We start from the raw sequence: 17,049 nt of genomic DNA, 5'->3' as shown, positions 1-17,049 counted from the left end.
TTAAAATAGTTCAAATAAACACAACTATTTCTAATTATTCACTAAATATATGTATTTCAAAGGGACTAATATATGATTAAAGAGAGAAATACATATACTATCATTACTAGAAAGGCCACTAGCAATAATAAATGACACAATGGCTCAAAAGAAAAACTTTTACACCAAAGTGTACCTCAAACAAAAAATGCCCCAAATATAAAAAAAACTTACTCTTTCAAGTATTTGGTATACCTTTCAAGTATACCACTCAAATTTTGCAGGGGGTGGTTACAAATATGTAAGATTTGTACATATGTACCATTTTCATATTATATGTTGATTACACTCATTAAGGCAAGCAGAAGGAGATTCATACTGAAAAATTCCAATTTTAAAACGGGCCAATGTGACCTGTAACGTAACAGGATTATTTTCGGCCAATAAAGAACACGTCAAATACTTTTACTTTTTTTTTTTCCCCAAAAAAATTGACAGTAAAGCCACTCTGCTAAAGTACAGCATTATAAAAGGTATTAGCATTAGCTGCTAATTGCACTAAGCATTAGCTCTTTCAACGTTCAGAGGCAAGTATATTGGACTGTAGCCTTCGTTTTTACCATGTTAAAATAAGCTTCGTTCCTTAGTGTAGCACTAGTTCGCCGCTAATGCTAATGCTGCTGCACCCAGCCTTATGGGAAATCTGGAAAAAAGAAAATTCGTTTGAAAGAAAATATTTTTTAAAGAATTATCAATAATTATAACACTTTAAACAATATTAAATAGAAAAAAAAGACAGTGTGGCTCAGAAGAATGATCCATTCTACCACAATGTCCCTCAAACAAAAAAAGGTCTAACTCCCACTCTAAAGATTACTACATATTCCCTCAATTATGCTTTCAGACAATGCCACAGGCCATTCGTCTTGAATAAAGCGTGGTACTTGGCAGTTGCCCCTGGCGAAAAAAGTCAAACAAGACAAACAAAAACGTCAAACAAAGTAGGGAAAGAGGGAAAGAGGGAAAGAGGGCATCAGGCAATGGCCTCCTGAAGCCGTTCCCACGTTCATGACTCGGACACAGTTCCTGAACACTGAAGAGGAGGAAGGGGGTGAGGAAAAAGAAGGCTACATTCTGTTAATACAGCAATTAAAAGTTCTCAGGGGACAGTAAATACTATTAATGAAAAAAATTCAAATAATTTCTCATGTACAGGGGTTGGACAATGAAACTGAAACACCTGGTTTTAGAGCACAATAATTAATTGTGGTGACGGACAGTTCTGGTGGAAACAGGAGAGTTGAGGTGCACATTGAATTCTGTGGTTTTATTTTACATCCCTTTCAGACAGCTTCCTCTTACAGCGTCCACAGTTAATCCTGTTGGATGTGGTTGGTTCTTCTTGGTGGTATGCTGACATTACCCTGGATACCGTGGCTCTTGATGCATCACAAAGACTTGCTGTCTTGGTCACAGATGCTCCAGCAAGACGTGCACCGGCAATTTGTCCTCTTTTGAACTCTGGTATGTCACCATGTAATTGAACCTTCACACTCTGCTCTTACTGGTGCAATGTGCAATTAATATAGATTGGCCACCAGGCTGCTCCAATTTAGACATGAACCTCACACACTAAAATGACAGGTGTTTCAGTTTCATTTTAATGCCCTCGCAAAATGCCATAAACACTGCCACTGTTCAGCACACGCTATACACACACTACAGACTATAACTGAGAAAGTCCCAGCTCACACACTGCAATCTGAATGTCTGGTTGGCAAAGGCCTCATTTTGCATCAGTGTAACCGTATCCATGCATGCTGCTGCGGACAGCATCGGAGGGTGCCAGTCTGCGACTGCTATATTTACAGGAGCTTAGCTTACCATCTGCCCTCTGTACTGATCACACCTACAGTATGTCAGACATTCAGACATTCAATTACAGCTGCAAACAAGTCAATATGTTGGTTTGTGATCTGCAAAATTAGTCGCTTCTCATAAAACTACATTTCTGACAAAACCATTTCAGATATCTTATTTTATTTTTGCATAATTCAATATCTAAGCCCTAAATAAACTCTTTTCTCAGCATTACTGATTGCTGGTTGAAAATATATTTAGTTCTAGAGACATTTCGAGTCAGAATTGTTTCTACAGAAGTGTTTAATGCCTCTAAATGCTACTTGTTATTAAAACATTACTCAAAATTGTTATAAATGTGCTGCCTGTGAGCTATGTTTTTAGATTCAAAGATTCACTGCTATTATCATAGGAAATACTGCGGCTAAAAACTCACACTGACTATACACTGGAAAGCTAAGTAAAAATAAAACTAAGCTGAGTAAACAAAACTGTAATTCTTAAGTAAAATTATTTTAAAGTCAAACAAGCACTGACAGTTAATCTACACAGATTTCTCTCCTGAAAACTGTTTATTTTTTGAGAGAGTAAAGCGCTTCTGTTTAATTACCGTAAGCATAAATTTCCAGATTTCCACTAAGGCTGGGTGCAGCAGCATTAGCATTAGCGGCTAATCAATAGTGCTAGCAAATGCTGTTCGACAGCGCTACACTAAAGAACAATGAGTGTTCCAATGTTCTGGAAAACCAGGGTGATATTAGTTAGCGGTTTGTCCCAGGTAGCTTATTTTATTTTAACACAAGCAGGTTGCAGTCTGATATACTCACCTCTGGACGGCAAAAGAGAGAATGCTTAGCACAAGTTAGCGGCTGATGCTAATGCAAATACTGCTCCAGCGCTGGAGAACTAAACTGAAACTCTTGTACAACATAAATTGCTCCGGATTATTATAAGGCGCACTGACCTTTTCTGGGAAAATTAAAGTAAATTAAGTGCGAATTACAGTGCGAAAAATACAGTACATACAGCTTTCCCATGACTTTTGGCACATCTGTGTCCTACGAGGTTCTGAAGCCTGCTGGTACAAGGTAAAAACACACCCTGAACATGGTGCCAATCCATCTCAAAACCCCACACACAGCCAGGGTTAAGCCTCAGGGACGTCCCTGTGATTTCTCATCATAAATTATCTGCTGACTCTGGCCCACAGATACAAATCAACATGCCACCTCAATAATCAATCAATTCTCCAGATCAAATCGATCAAATCACCATAAAACAAGCAGAAAATATCTTTAGCTTCAGTCACAAACTCTAATTCGTATTCAGATAAAAAGCACTTTTTTATGCAAAAGGGAAAAAAATAAAAAAATAAAAAAATAAATAAATTACACCTCATGTTGTGCTTGCTGGCCTCTCTGCAGGCTCTAAGTGTTATGTGCTAATCGCTCGGTGTGTGATGGCAGCCGTGTGTGTGTGTGTGTGTGTGTGTGTGTGTGTGTATGTGGCCGAGCGAATCTGTTCAGCCTGCTGGCACCCACGCAAAAACACACACAGCAATGAGAAGACCAGTTCAACCACAGGAACATTAGGTCTCCAGCCCACGTGTTTTAACAACATGAAAAAGAACCATAACTGCGGTTCCTGTGTGTTAAAGTCTTGTTTTCTGCATTTAAACAGATACAAAATACACAGATAGACAGATATACAGATACATAGCTAGCTAGATAGCCATATAGATACATAGCTAGCTAGATAGCCATATGGATACATAGCTAGATAGAAAGCTATTTGGATACATAGCTAGCTAGATAGCCATATGGATACATAGCTAGACAGCTATATGGATACATAGCTAGATAGCTATATGGATACATAGCTAGATAGATAGCTAGATAGCTACATAGATACAGAGCTGGATAGACAGATAGATACATAGCTAGCTAGATAGTTATATAGATACATAGCTAGCTAGCTAGCTAACTAGATAGCTATATTGATACATAGCTAGATAGATAGTTATATAGATACATAGCTAGCTAGATAGCTATATTGATACATAGCTAGATAGCTATATGGATACATAGCTAGATAGCTATATAGATACATAGCTAAATAGATAGCTAGATAGCTACATAGATACAGAGCTGGATAGACAGATAGATACATAGCTAGCTAGATAGTTATATAGATACATAGCTAGCTAGCTAGCTAGCTAGATAGCTATATTGATACATAGCTAGATAGCTATATGGATACATAGCTAGATAGCTATATAGATACATAGCTAAATAGATAGCTACATAGATACAGAGCTGGATAGACAGATAGATACATAGCTAGCTAGATAGTTATATAGATACATAGCTAGCTAGATAGCTATATTGATACATAGCTAGATAGCTAGCTAGCTAGCAAGCCAGATAGCTAGCTAGATAGCTATATTGATACATAGCTAGATAGCTAGCTAGCTAGCTAGCCAGATAGCTAGCTAGCTAGCCAGATAGATAGATAGATAGATAGATAGATAGATAGATAGATAGATAGACAGATACGGATCAGTTGATAAGTTTATTTGGAGCGTTTCTCCCTCTGATTGCTTTAGTTTTACACAGGCAAAAGACAGATAGATCTAAATCTTTGCGTTATTCAATATTTAAGGCCTAAATAAACTCATTTTCAAAGCACTGATTATTAATTGAAAACATTTCCCTTAAGCTTAGATTAAAGTAGTGGATAGCTAGCTATAGTTAGCTTGCTAGCATGCTAACTGGCTACACAGATACACAACCACACTCAAAACAATGCAAATAGCCTCAAACACACCTGTAAGAAATAAACGCTGGGTGACCTTGTGAATTCAGGTAAACCGTAAGATGTTTCCAAGTCTCAAAATACTAACTAAAATATCTCCGGTTGTTTCCCATTTTCCAGGTACATAATCTGTTATTAGCCGGCAGGTCTGACGCAGACGATAATTCCCCTGTGGTTATTTTAATCTTCTGCTTTGTCAAAAATGCAAGATTGATCCTCCTCACAAATACAGACACACAGCTATTCAGAATGCTTTAGAGAGATTGCAGGGGAAGCGTTAAATCACTCGCAAAAGAAACGCTTCGTCTGAGAATTACAGCTACGTGAGGTTCCTACCAATCAGCACATCTCCGACAGACAGTATGGGACTATATATATATATAGTTATTGATGTGGGGGGACGTGAGCTTGATGTGTGGGTCTAAGAAAGACAGATTTTCATGTGGTTATTGACTTCCACAGTGCAACTTCTCAAGGTTGCCTCTGTAGAGCTTCCAGCTAGTCCTTGTTTTTCTTGGACTCTAGCTCTGACTGCACTGGAGTCATTAGGTGGGCTAAGCATTTTCAGCCCAGAGTGCACACAGCTCTGTTCAGTGGTTCCCAAGTTCATTTTTTGGCCGACTGTTCAAATCCTAAATCTTTAGGCTTATTGTTTAGTGTTTAAATGTTATTTCAGCATCAGTATCATATGATCATGTTACAGGTTTAAAAAAAATGCAAAAAATGCAAGGTTTTGTTTTATCAACCCTTATATGTAACCCTTGTATGTTAATTTCCCCAGCGTAATCATGTGACATCAGGACCACATCAGCCAATCAGATGAGACTTTCAGGGAAATACAAGAAGTAATATCAGAGCTTGGAAGGGGCTGAGTGAGCAGTAATTTGAAGCAACTTGGGATTTTTATTTTATATTTTTTTACCAGCGTTTATTTACTGCCTGTGGACTTTGCCTACAAACTTGCACTGTGGGTGTCTCTGTCTTTTCTGTCTGTCTGTCTCTCTCTCTCTAGGTCTCAGAGTGTCCTCTCTCAGTGTCTTTCTCTCTCATCTGTCTCTCTCAGTCTCAGTCTCTCTCCTTATCTCAGTCTCTTATTATCTCAGTCTCTCAGTCTCAGAGTCTCTCAGTCTCAGAGTCTCTCAGTCTCAGAGTCTCTCAGAGTCTCTCAGTCTCAGAGTCTCTCAGAGTCTCTCAGTCTCAGAGTCTCTCAGAGTCTCTCAGTCTCAGAGTCTCTCAGTCTCAGAGTCTCTCAGTCTCAGAGTCTCTCAGTCTCAGTCTCAGAGTCTCTCAGAGTCTCTCAGTCTCAGAGTCTCTCAGTCTCAGAGTCTCTCAGTCTCAGAGTCTCTCAGAGTCTCTCAGTCTCAGAGTCTCTCAGTCTCAGAGTCTCTCAGAGTCTCTCAGTCTCAGAGTCTCTCAGAGTCTCTCAGTCTCAGAGTCTCTCAGTCTCAGAGTCTCTCAGTCTCAGAGTCTCTCAGTCTCAGTCTCAGAGTCTCTCAGTCTCAGAGTCTCTCAGTCTCAGAGTCTCTCAGTCTCAGAGTCTCTCAGTCTCAGAGTCTCTCAGTCTCTTATTCTCTCAGTCTCTTATTCTCTCAGTCTCTTATTCTCTCAGTCTCTTATTCTCTCAGTCTCTCGCATTCCTAGCTAGGAGATTTAACCGTCTGTATTCCTTATTATACACTAACTACTGTACCTATAATATGTATTATACAGTAACTACTAAAGATAAGTAAAGCAACATGGTTTTATCATGGAAATGTGTACTTATGGATATTATATGGATATTGCAAATCATCGTTCTCATTTTTTAACCTGTGCTTGAAGAGAATGTCTTACCGATTTGCAGCAGCACAGGCGTCACCAGGGCCGTCTCCATTGCGTAGCAGAACTCCCGTCCGAACATGACGGCTCCGTGCATCACCCACTGATGCAGGGGGATGCGGTCTATAGAACCCTCGCTCGCTGATTCGTCCTGACTCTCCAGGTCCCGCCCACTGGCTCCGCCCACTCCATTAGTCTTGCCCCCGCCCCCTCCACCTCCTCCTCCTCCTCGAGTGGTTGCCTTGGCAGGGACCACCACCACCTCCTGCACTTGCACAGTATCCGCGTCAGTGTTCTGGGGCGCCATCGCTGTCGGCATTCAACCAGCAAGCAAAGAACACTTCAGGCTTTCGCACACGTACGACACGCGACGTGGAACTTACGTGAAAACGTGAAACAGGAAACGAACTGAAACGAAACAAAACTAAACAAAACCACGCAAAGCAACAGAGAAGGTTTAGTTAAATCCAAGCAGCTCCTTTGGGTCAGTGATCTCCTGTCGTCCGGCGAATCTCCACGAACGAACAAAGCCAAAAATAAATAAAAGAAAAAATCAATCAATCACTCAATGCATAAAATAATACATTCCGTGTAGGGTTTCTTCTTCTCAAGGACGCGTAGCGTAGTGGAGCTCTCAGAAGAGCCTTGTTGTGTTGTTGCTTTTGCTGCTTTTTTTTTTTGGTATGCAACCGTGAGGGAGATATATGGCTTTGTCGTGAGGTCACTCCCTTTGGTGTGTGCAAATGGATGTGTGTGTATGTGAAAGTGTGAAAGTGAGATTGTGTGTTGTATGAGTGCATGTGTGGGTGAATGTATGTATGTAAATATGTGAGTGTGTGTGTGTAAATGTATGTGTATGTGTATATGTGTGTGTATATGTGTATGTTTACTGTCTACTAGAAACAGTAAAAATCCATATCAATTGCCATTCAGTTAATACAAGTTTCATGATTTCTGTGGAGGAGGTGTTGTAGAGGGAGGGCAGGTGGCAGGCCGGTGGGCAGGTGACACAGGTCGGAGCTCGCCGGTGAATCCCCATCGAGTGGCTTATCAATCTGTCAGAAAACAAAAAAGAAAGAAAGAAAAAAGAGAGATAAAATGTTAAAAAGCTAACTAAACTTCATTAATTAGCATTCACATTCACAGTTTCTTCGATTTTACCAAATTGAAAACCATCAAACCACCAAACTGAACTGCTTGAATTTTTGCACCAGGAGTAAAGCAGCATAAAGTTATCCAAAAGCAGTGTGTAAGACTGGTGGAGGAGAACATGTATGATGCCGAGATGGATGAAAAAAACTGTGATTAAAAACCAACCAGGGTTATTCCACCAAATATTGATTTATGAAACTCTTTATGAATATGAACTTTTTTATTTATTTGCATTATTTGAGGTCTGAAAGTTCTGCATCTTTTTTGTGTTATTTTAGCCATTTCTAATTTTCTGCAGATAAATGCTCTAAATATTTGGAAATTTTGGGAGAAATGTCCGAAGTTTATAGAATAAAAACAATGTTCATTTTACTCAACACATATACTTTAAAAAAGCATTTTAAATTAAGTGGTCTCTTAATTTTTGACACTTTAATCATGTTTTACTACGGTTACTGTGTAGGAATGGTTTGTGACTTAAAAAAAGGTCAATATTAAATATAAAATAAAAATGCTTAAATAAAAACATGCTTCCAATACAATGGACAATTAAAAATAAATTTTTGGCTAATTCAATTTAACTTGGATTTTATTATTTTGGTATTAGTTTCTAATTTTGCGTGCATTACATGTAGTAAAAAAAAAAGCATTTTTATATTTTTCCATCTTAGAAGTGAAAGGGTTAATAAGCTAATATAGTCCAGCTCAAATCGAACAGAGGAATTAGAGTGTTTTTAAAGATTTAAGCACCACTAACTAAAGCTCTTTGCCAAAAGAAACACCACAACACGTTTCTCAGAAGAATTAGAAGTCCAGCAAACCAAGATCTGACACGTGAACACAAGCAGACCCAGCCCACCCTGCGGTGCAGCTTATTAAGCTTCTAAACGTGATTAAAAAAACGAGAGGAAAAAAGCAGAGCGTGCACGAGTATTCTGCTGAAACCTGAACACTGCTCTCTCACACGCGGAAAAAAGGACTTTGCTCAGGTTTCTCCTGCTCCCTCTTTCCTAATGGCTAACACAGAGCTAGCATTGTCATCGAGTGGCACGGAGAGACGTGCTGATTATGCCGGGCGGCGCTGAGTGCACGGATTAACCTCCACTGGAAAAGCAAGCACTAAGAAACCGCATTACAGAGAAGTGATCTATTATCATTTAATGAGCTGCTTTCTGGATGCTGGAATTGTGCTTCTTGTGCAGAAGACTGATAAAAGTCATATAATAACACTTTAAAATTTTATGAGTTTTGTGGTTTATGGTTTTTCTTTATTGATCCATAAACATAATCTAAAATCTGCGTTCACATTACCGTTCACCAGATTTTTTGCTTAATGCGGTTTAGATCTGGCAGTGTGAGCATGCACATGTAGTCACTTTGGCTACGTTCACATTACAAGCTACGTTGCTTAAATCAGATTTTTTTGGCTCAGACTGGATTTAGCCATCTTGACGGTTCCCAAATTCTCGAATATAAGAGATCTGAATGTGTGTAATGTGAACAAATCTGAATCGACCAAAAAAAAAAAAAAAAAAGGGTCATGCTCAGGTCGAGGAGGTGAAAAAAAAAAAGAACAGGTGGTTTGCTTTTGCTGTTTTTTTTGCAGCAATAGCTGCACCAAGAGATACAGTGTGGGTATGAGAGAGAAGCACGTAGCACTAATGCTAATGCTAACGCATCAAAGCAAAAAGGCGCATGAATTCAGATTTGACCATTTATATTCATGTCGCATGTCCATGTATCAGATATGCATTAGATTCGAGAACCACTTATGAAAGTGACTCAAATCTGATTAAAAAATAAATAAATAAATAAATGAGCCACATTAAGCAAAAAATCAGATTAGAGTCACTTTAGCCTGGTAATGTGAACATAGCCTTTCGTATGTGGTTCTAAATTAGATACGTATCTGATCCACGTATCTGGACATGCGACATGACTTTACTTTACACAAAATATTAGTAAATAATTATCAATACAACTTATGTTTTTATTATTTCATGGAAAAGAAGTTGCTGTTGATCAGTTTTGGTCATCATCTTATATTCTTAAAGCCTCATATTCTCAACAGCCATCTGCAAATGTGAACAATATAAAATACAAATACAATCCAGTGATATTATGGAGATTCTCAATGAGGTTAAGGTCTGGATTCTGTGGTGAACTTTCTCTCAATCCATGTGTGAAAATGTTGATGATCTCATGCTTCCTGAATCCTGAACTCTTTCACAATTCCAGCTCCATGAATCCTGACATTATCATCATCATCTTGGAATATGAAAAAAAAAAACCTGGTCTATATTCAGTATATTCAGGTAGTCAGCTGACCTCATTCTTTTTTAGCACATACTGTTGCTGAACCTAAACCTGCAGACCAACTGCAGCATCAACCAACCAACAAATCATTTTTTGGCTTTTAGACAGTGTATGATGGTCTATTCCACACACATCAGACTTTTAAAAGAAGTTGACATCACTTCTAGATATGATTTACACAAGAAATACTATTGGAAATTTGCATATTTCTCCCTCCACAAAGCACAATATCATTAAACGTGTGCTCTTTACTTTACAGTCTGCAGCAGGAAACAGTTAGTTTGATTGCAACCCAAGACAGAATAGCACCTTCTGTGGATTGAAGGATTTCAGAAAGCTTTCACACTCAGCTCAATGAGACACCAGACTAATCTGGCAGCCGATGGCAGAACCAGTCGTTCAATCAACCTTCTCACAACCTGAAAGCAGTAGAATAAGATGACCTGACCCCTTCAGCGTCAGGGTTAAAGCAAGCTCCTGGAGAACACAATGGTTCAACCTGTTGCAACAAGCAACAAGTATCAGATGACGAACAACTCCTCTACAACAGCACCATCCTGTTACCTGCCTGTAACACGAGTCTCTTAAATTCTCACTTTGGCGACCACAAGCTTCTTTTTCCATCCTGTAGCTCCGTGGTGATGATCACACTTTTCAGTCAGCGTCTAGAAGAGATCAGCTAGCAGAGGAACACGGGACTGAGCACTGAGCTTCCTCTCTGCAGCTGTGATGTGATGTGATGTGATGTCTTTTCACATGAATGCTTCACCACTCTCCGGGGGGCATGGACATGAGCATGAGCTGGATTCTCCTCCATGCTGATGAGGGGAGCATGGCTAAAGCAGATTTTTGAGTTTTCTACAGATGATTTGAGACTCTGATTGATTAAGAACATATTCTACTTCTCAGAAGGGTCTTCTCAGGTCAAGCTTTCTACATACCCTCATTGTAAAGAATCATCAGTCAGGAATGAAGCTTGGTGGACATACATGTCAGACAGTCATGGGTTATCTTTATCAAAGAGTCCCACTTTTGTTTTGGTGGAGACAACGAAATAATCAGTGCAACCTGAGGCCCTACCTTTTCCAATTATAAGGTGCATCATGTAACACTAGTAAGAAATAGGCATTTACTAAGTAAAGCAAACAAAACTGTAATTCTGAAAAAACATTTTCTTTTAAAGTCAAACAAGCGCTAAAGCACTTCTGTTTATTTACAGTAATCTGCAAAACAATATCCTCAGCTGAAATTGTGTGGGATGCTATTGGACATGCTATCAACACTCTACACCTTCCACAAAAATCTGCGAAAAGCTGCATGAAAATGGATTAAATTAAGGAATATAGCAGGACACCATTAGCAACACTGACAACTCCACATCCAGATGTCTGATAATGACACAATTGTTTCTAGCAATCTGCATCTTCTGCAATGCTTCCACCTGCAACTATTTCTCTAAGAATGAGTGTACTTCATCTACAAATTTTGGTGAATCTTTCATTGTTGACACCCCTAAATTTATGCCATCAGGAGGAATCCAGATTAATAATCCAGACTAGAACAGAGATTTCCACCAGGCTTTTTAATTTTAATGCACACAAGAGGTTAAAGCATGAGGAATAATGTTGTACTCTGTTCACATGCACCTTAAATATAGTCTTTCTGAACAGTACTTGACTGTTTACTGACTGCAGGGAGTGCATCAGGGTTAAATGCTTGGTACAGGTCAGATTTAATACAGAACGACAAGCCATTAACAGGTCTTCCTGGAACCAATGGGAGAGGAGGAGAAGCATACCGGTATTCTCACAGGAGGGTGGTTGGTGGGGGTTGGACAAGGGCAGAAAGGTTACCCTGCCGAGGTATCAATATGAAGTACTGGCGTGAAACGAATTGGTGCATCAGTTTGGCACAGTAAAATTTCAATCCTGGACAATTATGGACTAAAAAATAAATTACAAAATGTTTAATGAAAGTTATAGATCTAGAGCTAAAACACAAAACAATAAGTAAGGAAATGTGTGTTTGGTAATTGGTCTGATTTTTAGATTATTTTGTTGTTGTTGCGTTGTTATTTCTTGACTATAAATCTTATAAAAATAAAAGAGAGCACTTTAAAATTATGAGTTTTTTTAATTTCTTTAATTTTACCAAATTAAAAACCTCTAATATAATATATAATATAATCAAGTAATAATAATATATAGAATATAATCAAGAGGAAGATGGATGATCACAAGCCATCAAACCACCAAACTGAACTGCTTGAAATTTTGTAGAAGATGTGACATACAGTTGTGGCATCCAAAATCAGTGTGTAAGACTGGTGGAGGAGGAGAACATGCCAAGATGCACTCGATTTTTTCACAAGAAAAAAAAATTTCAGATTTTTGATTATAATCTTAATATAATAATATAAAATATACCCCCTACAATAAAAATCAAACTACATTTATATGCCCTGCATCTTTTTTTTTTTTTGTTATTTCAGCCATTTCTCATTTTCTGTAAATAAATGCTCTAAATGACAATATTTTTATTTGTAATTTGGGAGAAATGTTGTTTGTAGTTTATAGAATAAAACAACAATGTTCATTTTACTCAAACATAAACCTAAATAGCAAAATCAGAGAAACTGATTCAGAAACTGAAGAGGTCTCTTAACCTTTACCAGTAGCTGATGTATATCATTATCGAGATATTAAAAAAATCCATATCGTGATACATGATTTTTCCCATATCGCCTAGCACTACCCCTACCACACACACACACACACAATCATAGCGTCTCATTAACGCCTCTATTATCTGGAACAGTCTATTCTCTGGAACAATGAGATCCGATTTTGATGCCCCCCTGCAATCTGAAATAGTACTCCGCACCTGATACGGGTCAGGAGTGCAACGCTGTCTTTCTGCGTCAGCCGTTCTCACACACACACACACACATGTACACACACACACACGTACACAAACATGTACACAAACACACCACACACACACACTTGGCCCTTTTAATCATTCAGTACGTGAATGGGCTGAAGGGATCTTAATCCATCAGCGATAAGAACAGCTCGTCCCCAGGTTCTCTGAAGCGCTGCGGGTTGAGAGAGCTCTCTGTGTAGAAAAAGCCCTTCAGACAACAATACACCCATCAAACCAGCAACAACAGCCTCCATTAGCTGGGAGTTCAGGCAGATGCACAGGGCTATCACTAATGCATGACATTATAACATCAGGGGCTCATGATATGATGGTGTGATATCATTATTATTTTGATGACTGATGTCATAACACAATTTCCGCTATACATTGTGGTTTTGTCAGAACTTTTACAACACTGAACAACTTCAAAATAGTCTAATAATCTACCAAACCCAAATTTCCTTACAGGAAATTTTATGCTGCTTGTTGTTGCTACATGGTAATAAATCTTTTACAGTTGAGACTGAAACTTAAAAATGATGAGTTTCTTTGATTTAACCAAATTGAAAACCTCTGGAATATAATCAAGAGGAAGATGGATGATCACAAACCATCAAACCACCAAACTGAACTGCTTGAATTTATTCCAAAAGTTATCCAAAAGCAGTGTGTAAGACTCGTGGAGGAGAACATGATGCCAAGAAGCATGATATTGATTTCTAAACTGTTATTTCAGCCATTTCTCATTTTCTGTAAATAAATGCTCTAAATGAGAATATTTTTATTTGGAATTTGGGAGAAATGTTGTCTGTAGTTTATAGAATAAAACAACAATGTTCATTTTACTCAAACATAAACCTATAAATAGCAAAATCGGAGAAACTGATTCAGAAACTGAAGTGGTCTATTCATTTTTTTTTCAAAGCTGTATATGTGTCTTTTAGGATGATACGCTGTAATGACAGATTTATCAAACATGCACATATACATTTGGGTTTACATTCGTACATTTTGTAAACACGAGCATGTTTCTTTACAGATGTATTTCATTTAATTTTAAAAATGGCGCGCACCTTCAGCCCTGTTCTTTTGTCAAAAAATGCTAAATGAAACTATCGATTTTTAGATGTACATTTTTGTTTGAAAAAACTAATTTTTTAGGTTTAAATTTTTTTTAATCTATTTTACAGGAACCAATAGAATAAGACATTATTTTTTTTAATAAATCCCAAAAACAAAGGGCCTAAAAAAAAATTAAACACATTTCATAGGGCCCTTTCTCATTCATACATGGGTGGCTATAACAGTCCCAAAATGTGCCCAAACAAAGCCAAAAACAAACAAACAAACATCCTTCACACCATTTCATCACCTCCATTAGTCTGAACTGTTGACACAAGGCAGGTTGGGGTCATGGGCTCATGCTGTTGGTGCCAAATTCTGACCCTTCCATCTGTGTGGAGATCCGTCAGACCAGTCTACGCCTCTCCAGCCTTCAACTAACTGTCCAGATTTTACAATCTATAGTGAGCCTGTGGCGACTGCAGCCTCAGCTTTCTGTTCTCAGCTGAGAGAAGCACAGTCTGGTTTGTTTATATGCTTTAAAATGGTGCAGCAACTATCAGAATAATTTTTTGATTATAAGATTTTTCACACTATAAGGCACACCGAATTATAGGGGACACTATCAGCACACGTCTATTTTCTGGCCTATTTTCATATATAAGGTGCAATGGATTTTGAGGCACATTATGCGACACTAGTAAGGAACAGGGGTGTCGCCCCTTTTCTCTAAAAGTTAAACACAATTTTTTCTCCTGAAAACTTTATTTGCGTGAGCAAAGCACTTACGTTTATTTACAGTAAGCCTAGATTTCCAGAATTCCACTAAGGCTGGGTGCAGCAGCATTAGCACTAGTAGCTAATGCTGCCTGAGAGCCCTACACTGAGTGTTCCGGTAAGCCAGGGCGATATTAGCTAGCATTAGCATTAGCTAGCATTTCGTCCAACATAGCTTGTTTTAACATGGTATACAAGCAGAATACAGTCGGATATATTGTACTCACCCCCCCGAACTAGCGAAATAGCTAGAGCTTAGCTAGCGCTTAGCGGCTAAAGCTAATTTAGCTGGAGAACTAAACTGAAACTTCTGTATAATGCTGTATTTCAGTATTTAGAGTGGCTTTACTGCTCCTTAATACCTGACTGGTAGAATTCATACATCATAAAGGTGCATCGGATTATCAAGTGCACTGCAATTTTTGGGAAAAAAGGATTTTGAATACGTTTCTGCCCATATTTTCTTTCTAACAATAGAAAAAACTTTCTCTCTTTGGCTGGATTAGTGTAGGGGACTCACCGCGCTGTGTTCCACATGACCTGAGCCCCTTTCAACTGATCTGACCTACAATCTATCTACAGAAAAAGTAACCTGAACTACTGGACGCCACAAAGTGGTTGCGATTACTACAGCTGACTTGTGTTACAAAGTCAACATGCAGGACACTGTCTAACACACACACACACACACACACACACACGTGAGAGATGATGTCGCTCATGCTAAACAGGTTAAAAACATGGAACTTGGGGGGGAACAGAACAGCCCTATTATCACAATATGGATTTTTAATATCACGATATTTCTGCATCACGATATATTGTATACGATATAATATTGCCCACCCCTAACCAGGAGTTTCTGTCTCCTGCTATGGCGTGTAGTGGCACCTCACCAGAGAGAGCATGGCGCCTGGGTTCAGCCTTGCTTTGACAGTAAAGATAGCGAGCTCTTTACTAAAACAGGTACCAAGCTCAATTGTTCTTTAAGAGCGTTGAGAGAGATGGAGGAGAGAGAGAGAGAGAGAGAGAGAGAGAGAGAGAGAGGGATGTTAGCGAAGAGAAGTGATCTTATATGGCATGGAAAGAAAGGGCATTGCAGGTTAAAGTGCTGCCCTGGAATAAAATAACACGCTTGTGTTTCACGTCTAGAGAAAACACAGCAGAAAAACACACACACACACACACTCTCCCTCTGTGTGATAACCAACTGAAAAACAAGCCCACCCCGGATTCTGTCACCCCTCCAATCTGTGTGTTTTTCGTGCCGCGCAAAAGAAATCCCTGATTAAAACTGACCTTCTCAACGATTAGCTGGCAGTTCTCCCAGTACTCTGTATTACAGTACACTCCGGTGCCACAGAACCCTGTTTCTGGTTCTGTGGGGAACCGAAGAGGGATAAAAAGAACATTTAAATAACTTTCTAAACAATGGTGTTTAAAACTTCACATATAATGTATATCTCCTTTTCAAAAATTGTTCTATTTAACTAAAACAACCTAAAATGACTCTTCTGTGGCACTGCACACACAGGAGATTTTGTATAGTAATTGTATTTGTATATATGTATGTATATGTATATGTATTTTTGCTTAAGGAATGTAATAGCTTAAAAAAAAAAAAGGGGGGAATCCTGGTTATGTTTTTCTTTTTCTTTTTTCTTCAAAATTTGTCACTGATCATCTTTAAAAAATAAAACTTTGCATTGGGGAAAAAAACAACAAAAAAACTGTGCAAATATATTTATTGTAAATATATTGTGATTTACAATAAAATGCCACATGCCATGGGATAGTGGACTAGTATCATGTCCCAATACTCTAGAAATGTCCCATAGAAGAAAGTTTTGCAGTGGACTGTGATGTCTAGAGTGCGATAAGAAATTTATGTTTTTATATTTTGTTTGTTTTTGCCTCTGGACATAAACAAAAAAGTTAGCTTCTAGCCTATTAAATTGTTTGTCTGCACGATGTTGTCTTTGTTCTCGTGTCAAAACTGAATAAATGCTGTAAATCACATAGTTAAATATGGAAATTCCTTTGTTTTAGCTAACTGTGTGAAAGAAAAATAGGATTTAAATTTAAACCTAAGCATGACAATTCATTGGTTGGTTCCGATCTCTTTAAATTCTGTGTAAAGAAACTTATGAAAATAGGTACACGTTTATCTGATCCAGAGAGTTCTATACTATTAGCATCAATATTTCTGGTTTAGTTATTTAGTTTTGAATGTAATTAACCTTTTGAATCTTCTTGGCAACTACTCATCTACTTCTGGTAATACCGGTTCACCAGCAGTTATGCAGTTGTGAGCCAACATAACCAAAGGACTATTAATAGGAACAA

The 17,049-nt window shown here is 38.3% G+C and overlaps 1 protein-coding gene across 3 annotated transcripts in view; it reads right to left on the bottom strand.

The window, feature by feature from the left end:
* Positions 1-17,049, bottom strand: part of LOC103041321 (solute carrier family 45 member 4) — a 74,756-nt gene that overhangs the window by 38,072 nt on the left and 19,635 nt on the right. For all 3 annotated transcript variants that reach the window (XM_022668554.2, XM_022668556.2, XM_049475720.1), the window contains exon 3: positions 6,487-7,526. In XM_022668554.2, the coding sequence (XP_022524275.2) occupies positions 6,487-6,790 (304 nt within the window). In that variant the 5' untranslated portion in view covers positions 6,791-7,526. The remainder of the gene's footprint in view (positions 1-6,486; positions 7,527-17,049) is intronic.

The sequence above is a fragment of the Astyanax mexicanus genome, chromosome 3 (assembly GCF_023375975.1).
Source record: "Astyanax mexicanus isolate ESR-SI-001 chromosome 3, AstMex3_surface, whole genome shotgun sequence".
NCBI lineage: Eukaryota > Metazoa > Chordata > Actinopteri > Characiformes > Acestrorhamphidae > Astyanax > Astyanax mexicanus.
Note: the sequence above shows the minus strand (reverse complement) of the source record. Positions and strands in the feature narration are given on the sequence as shown.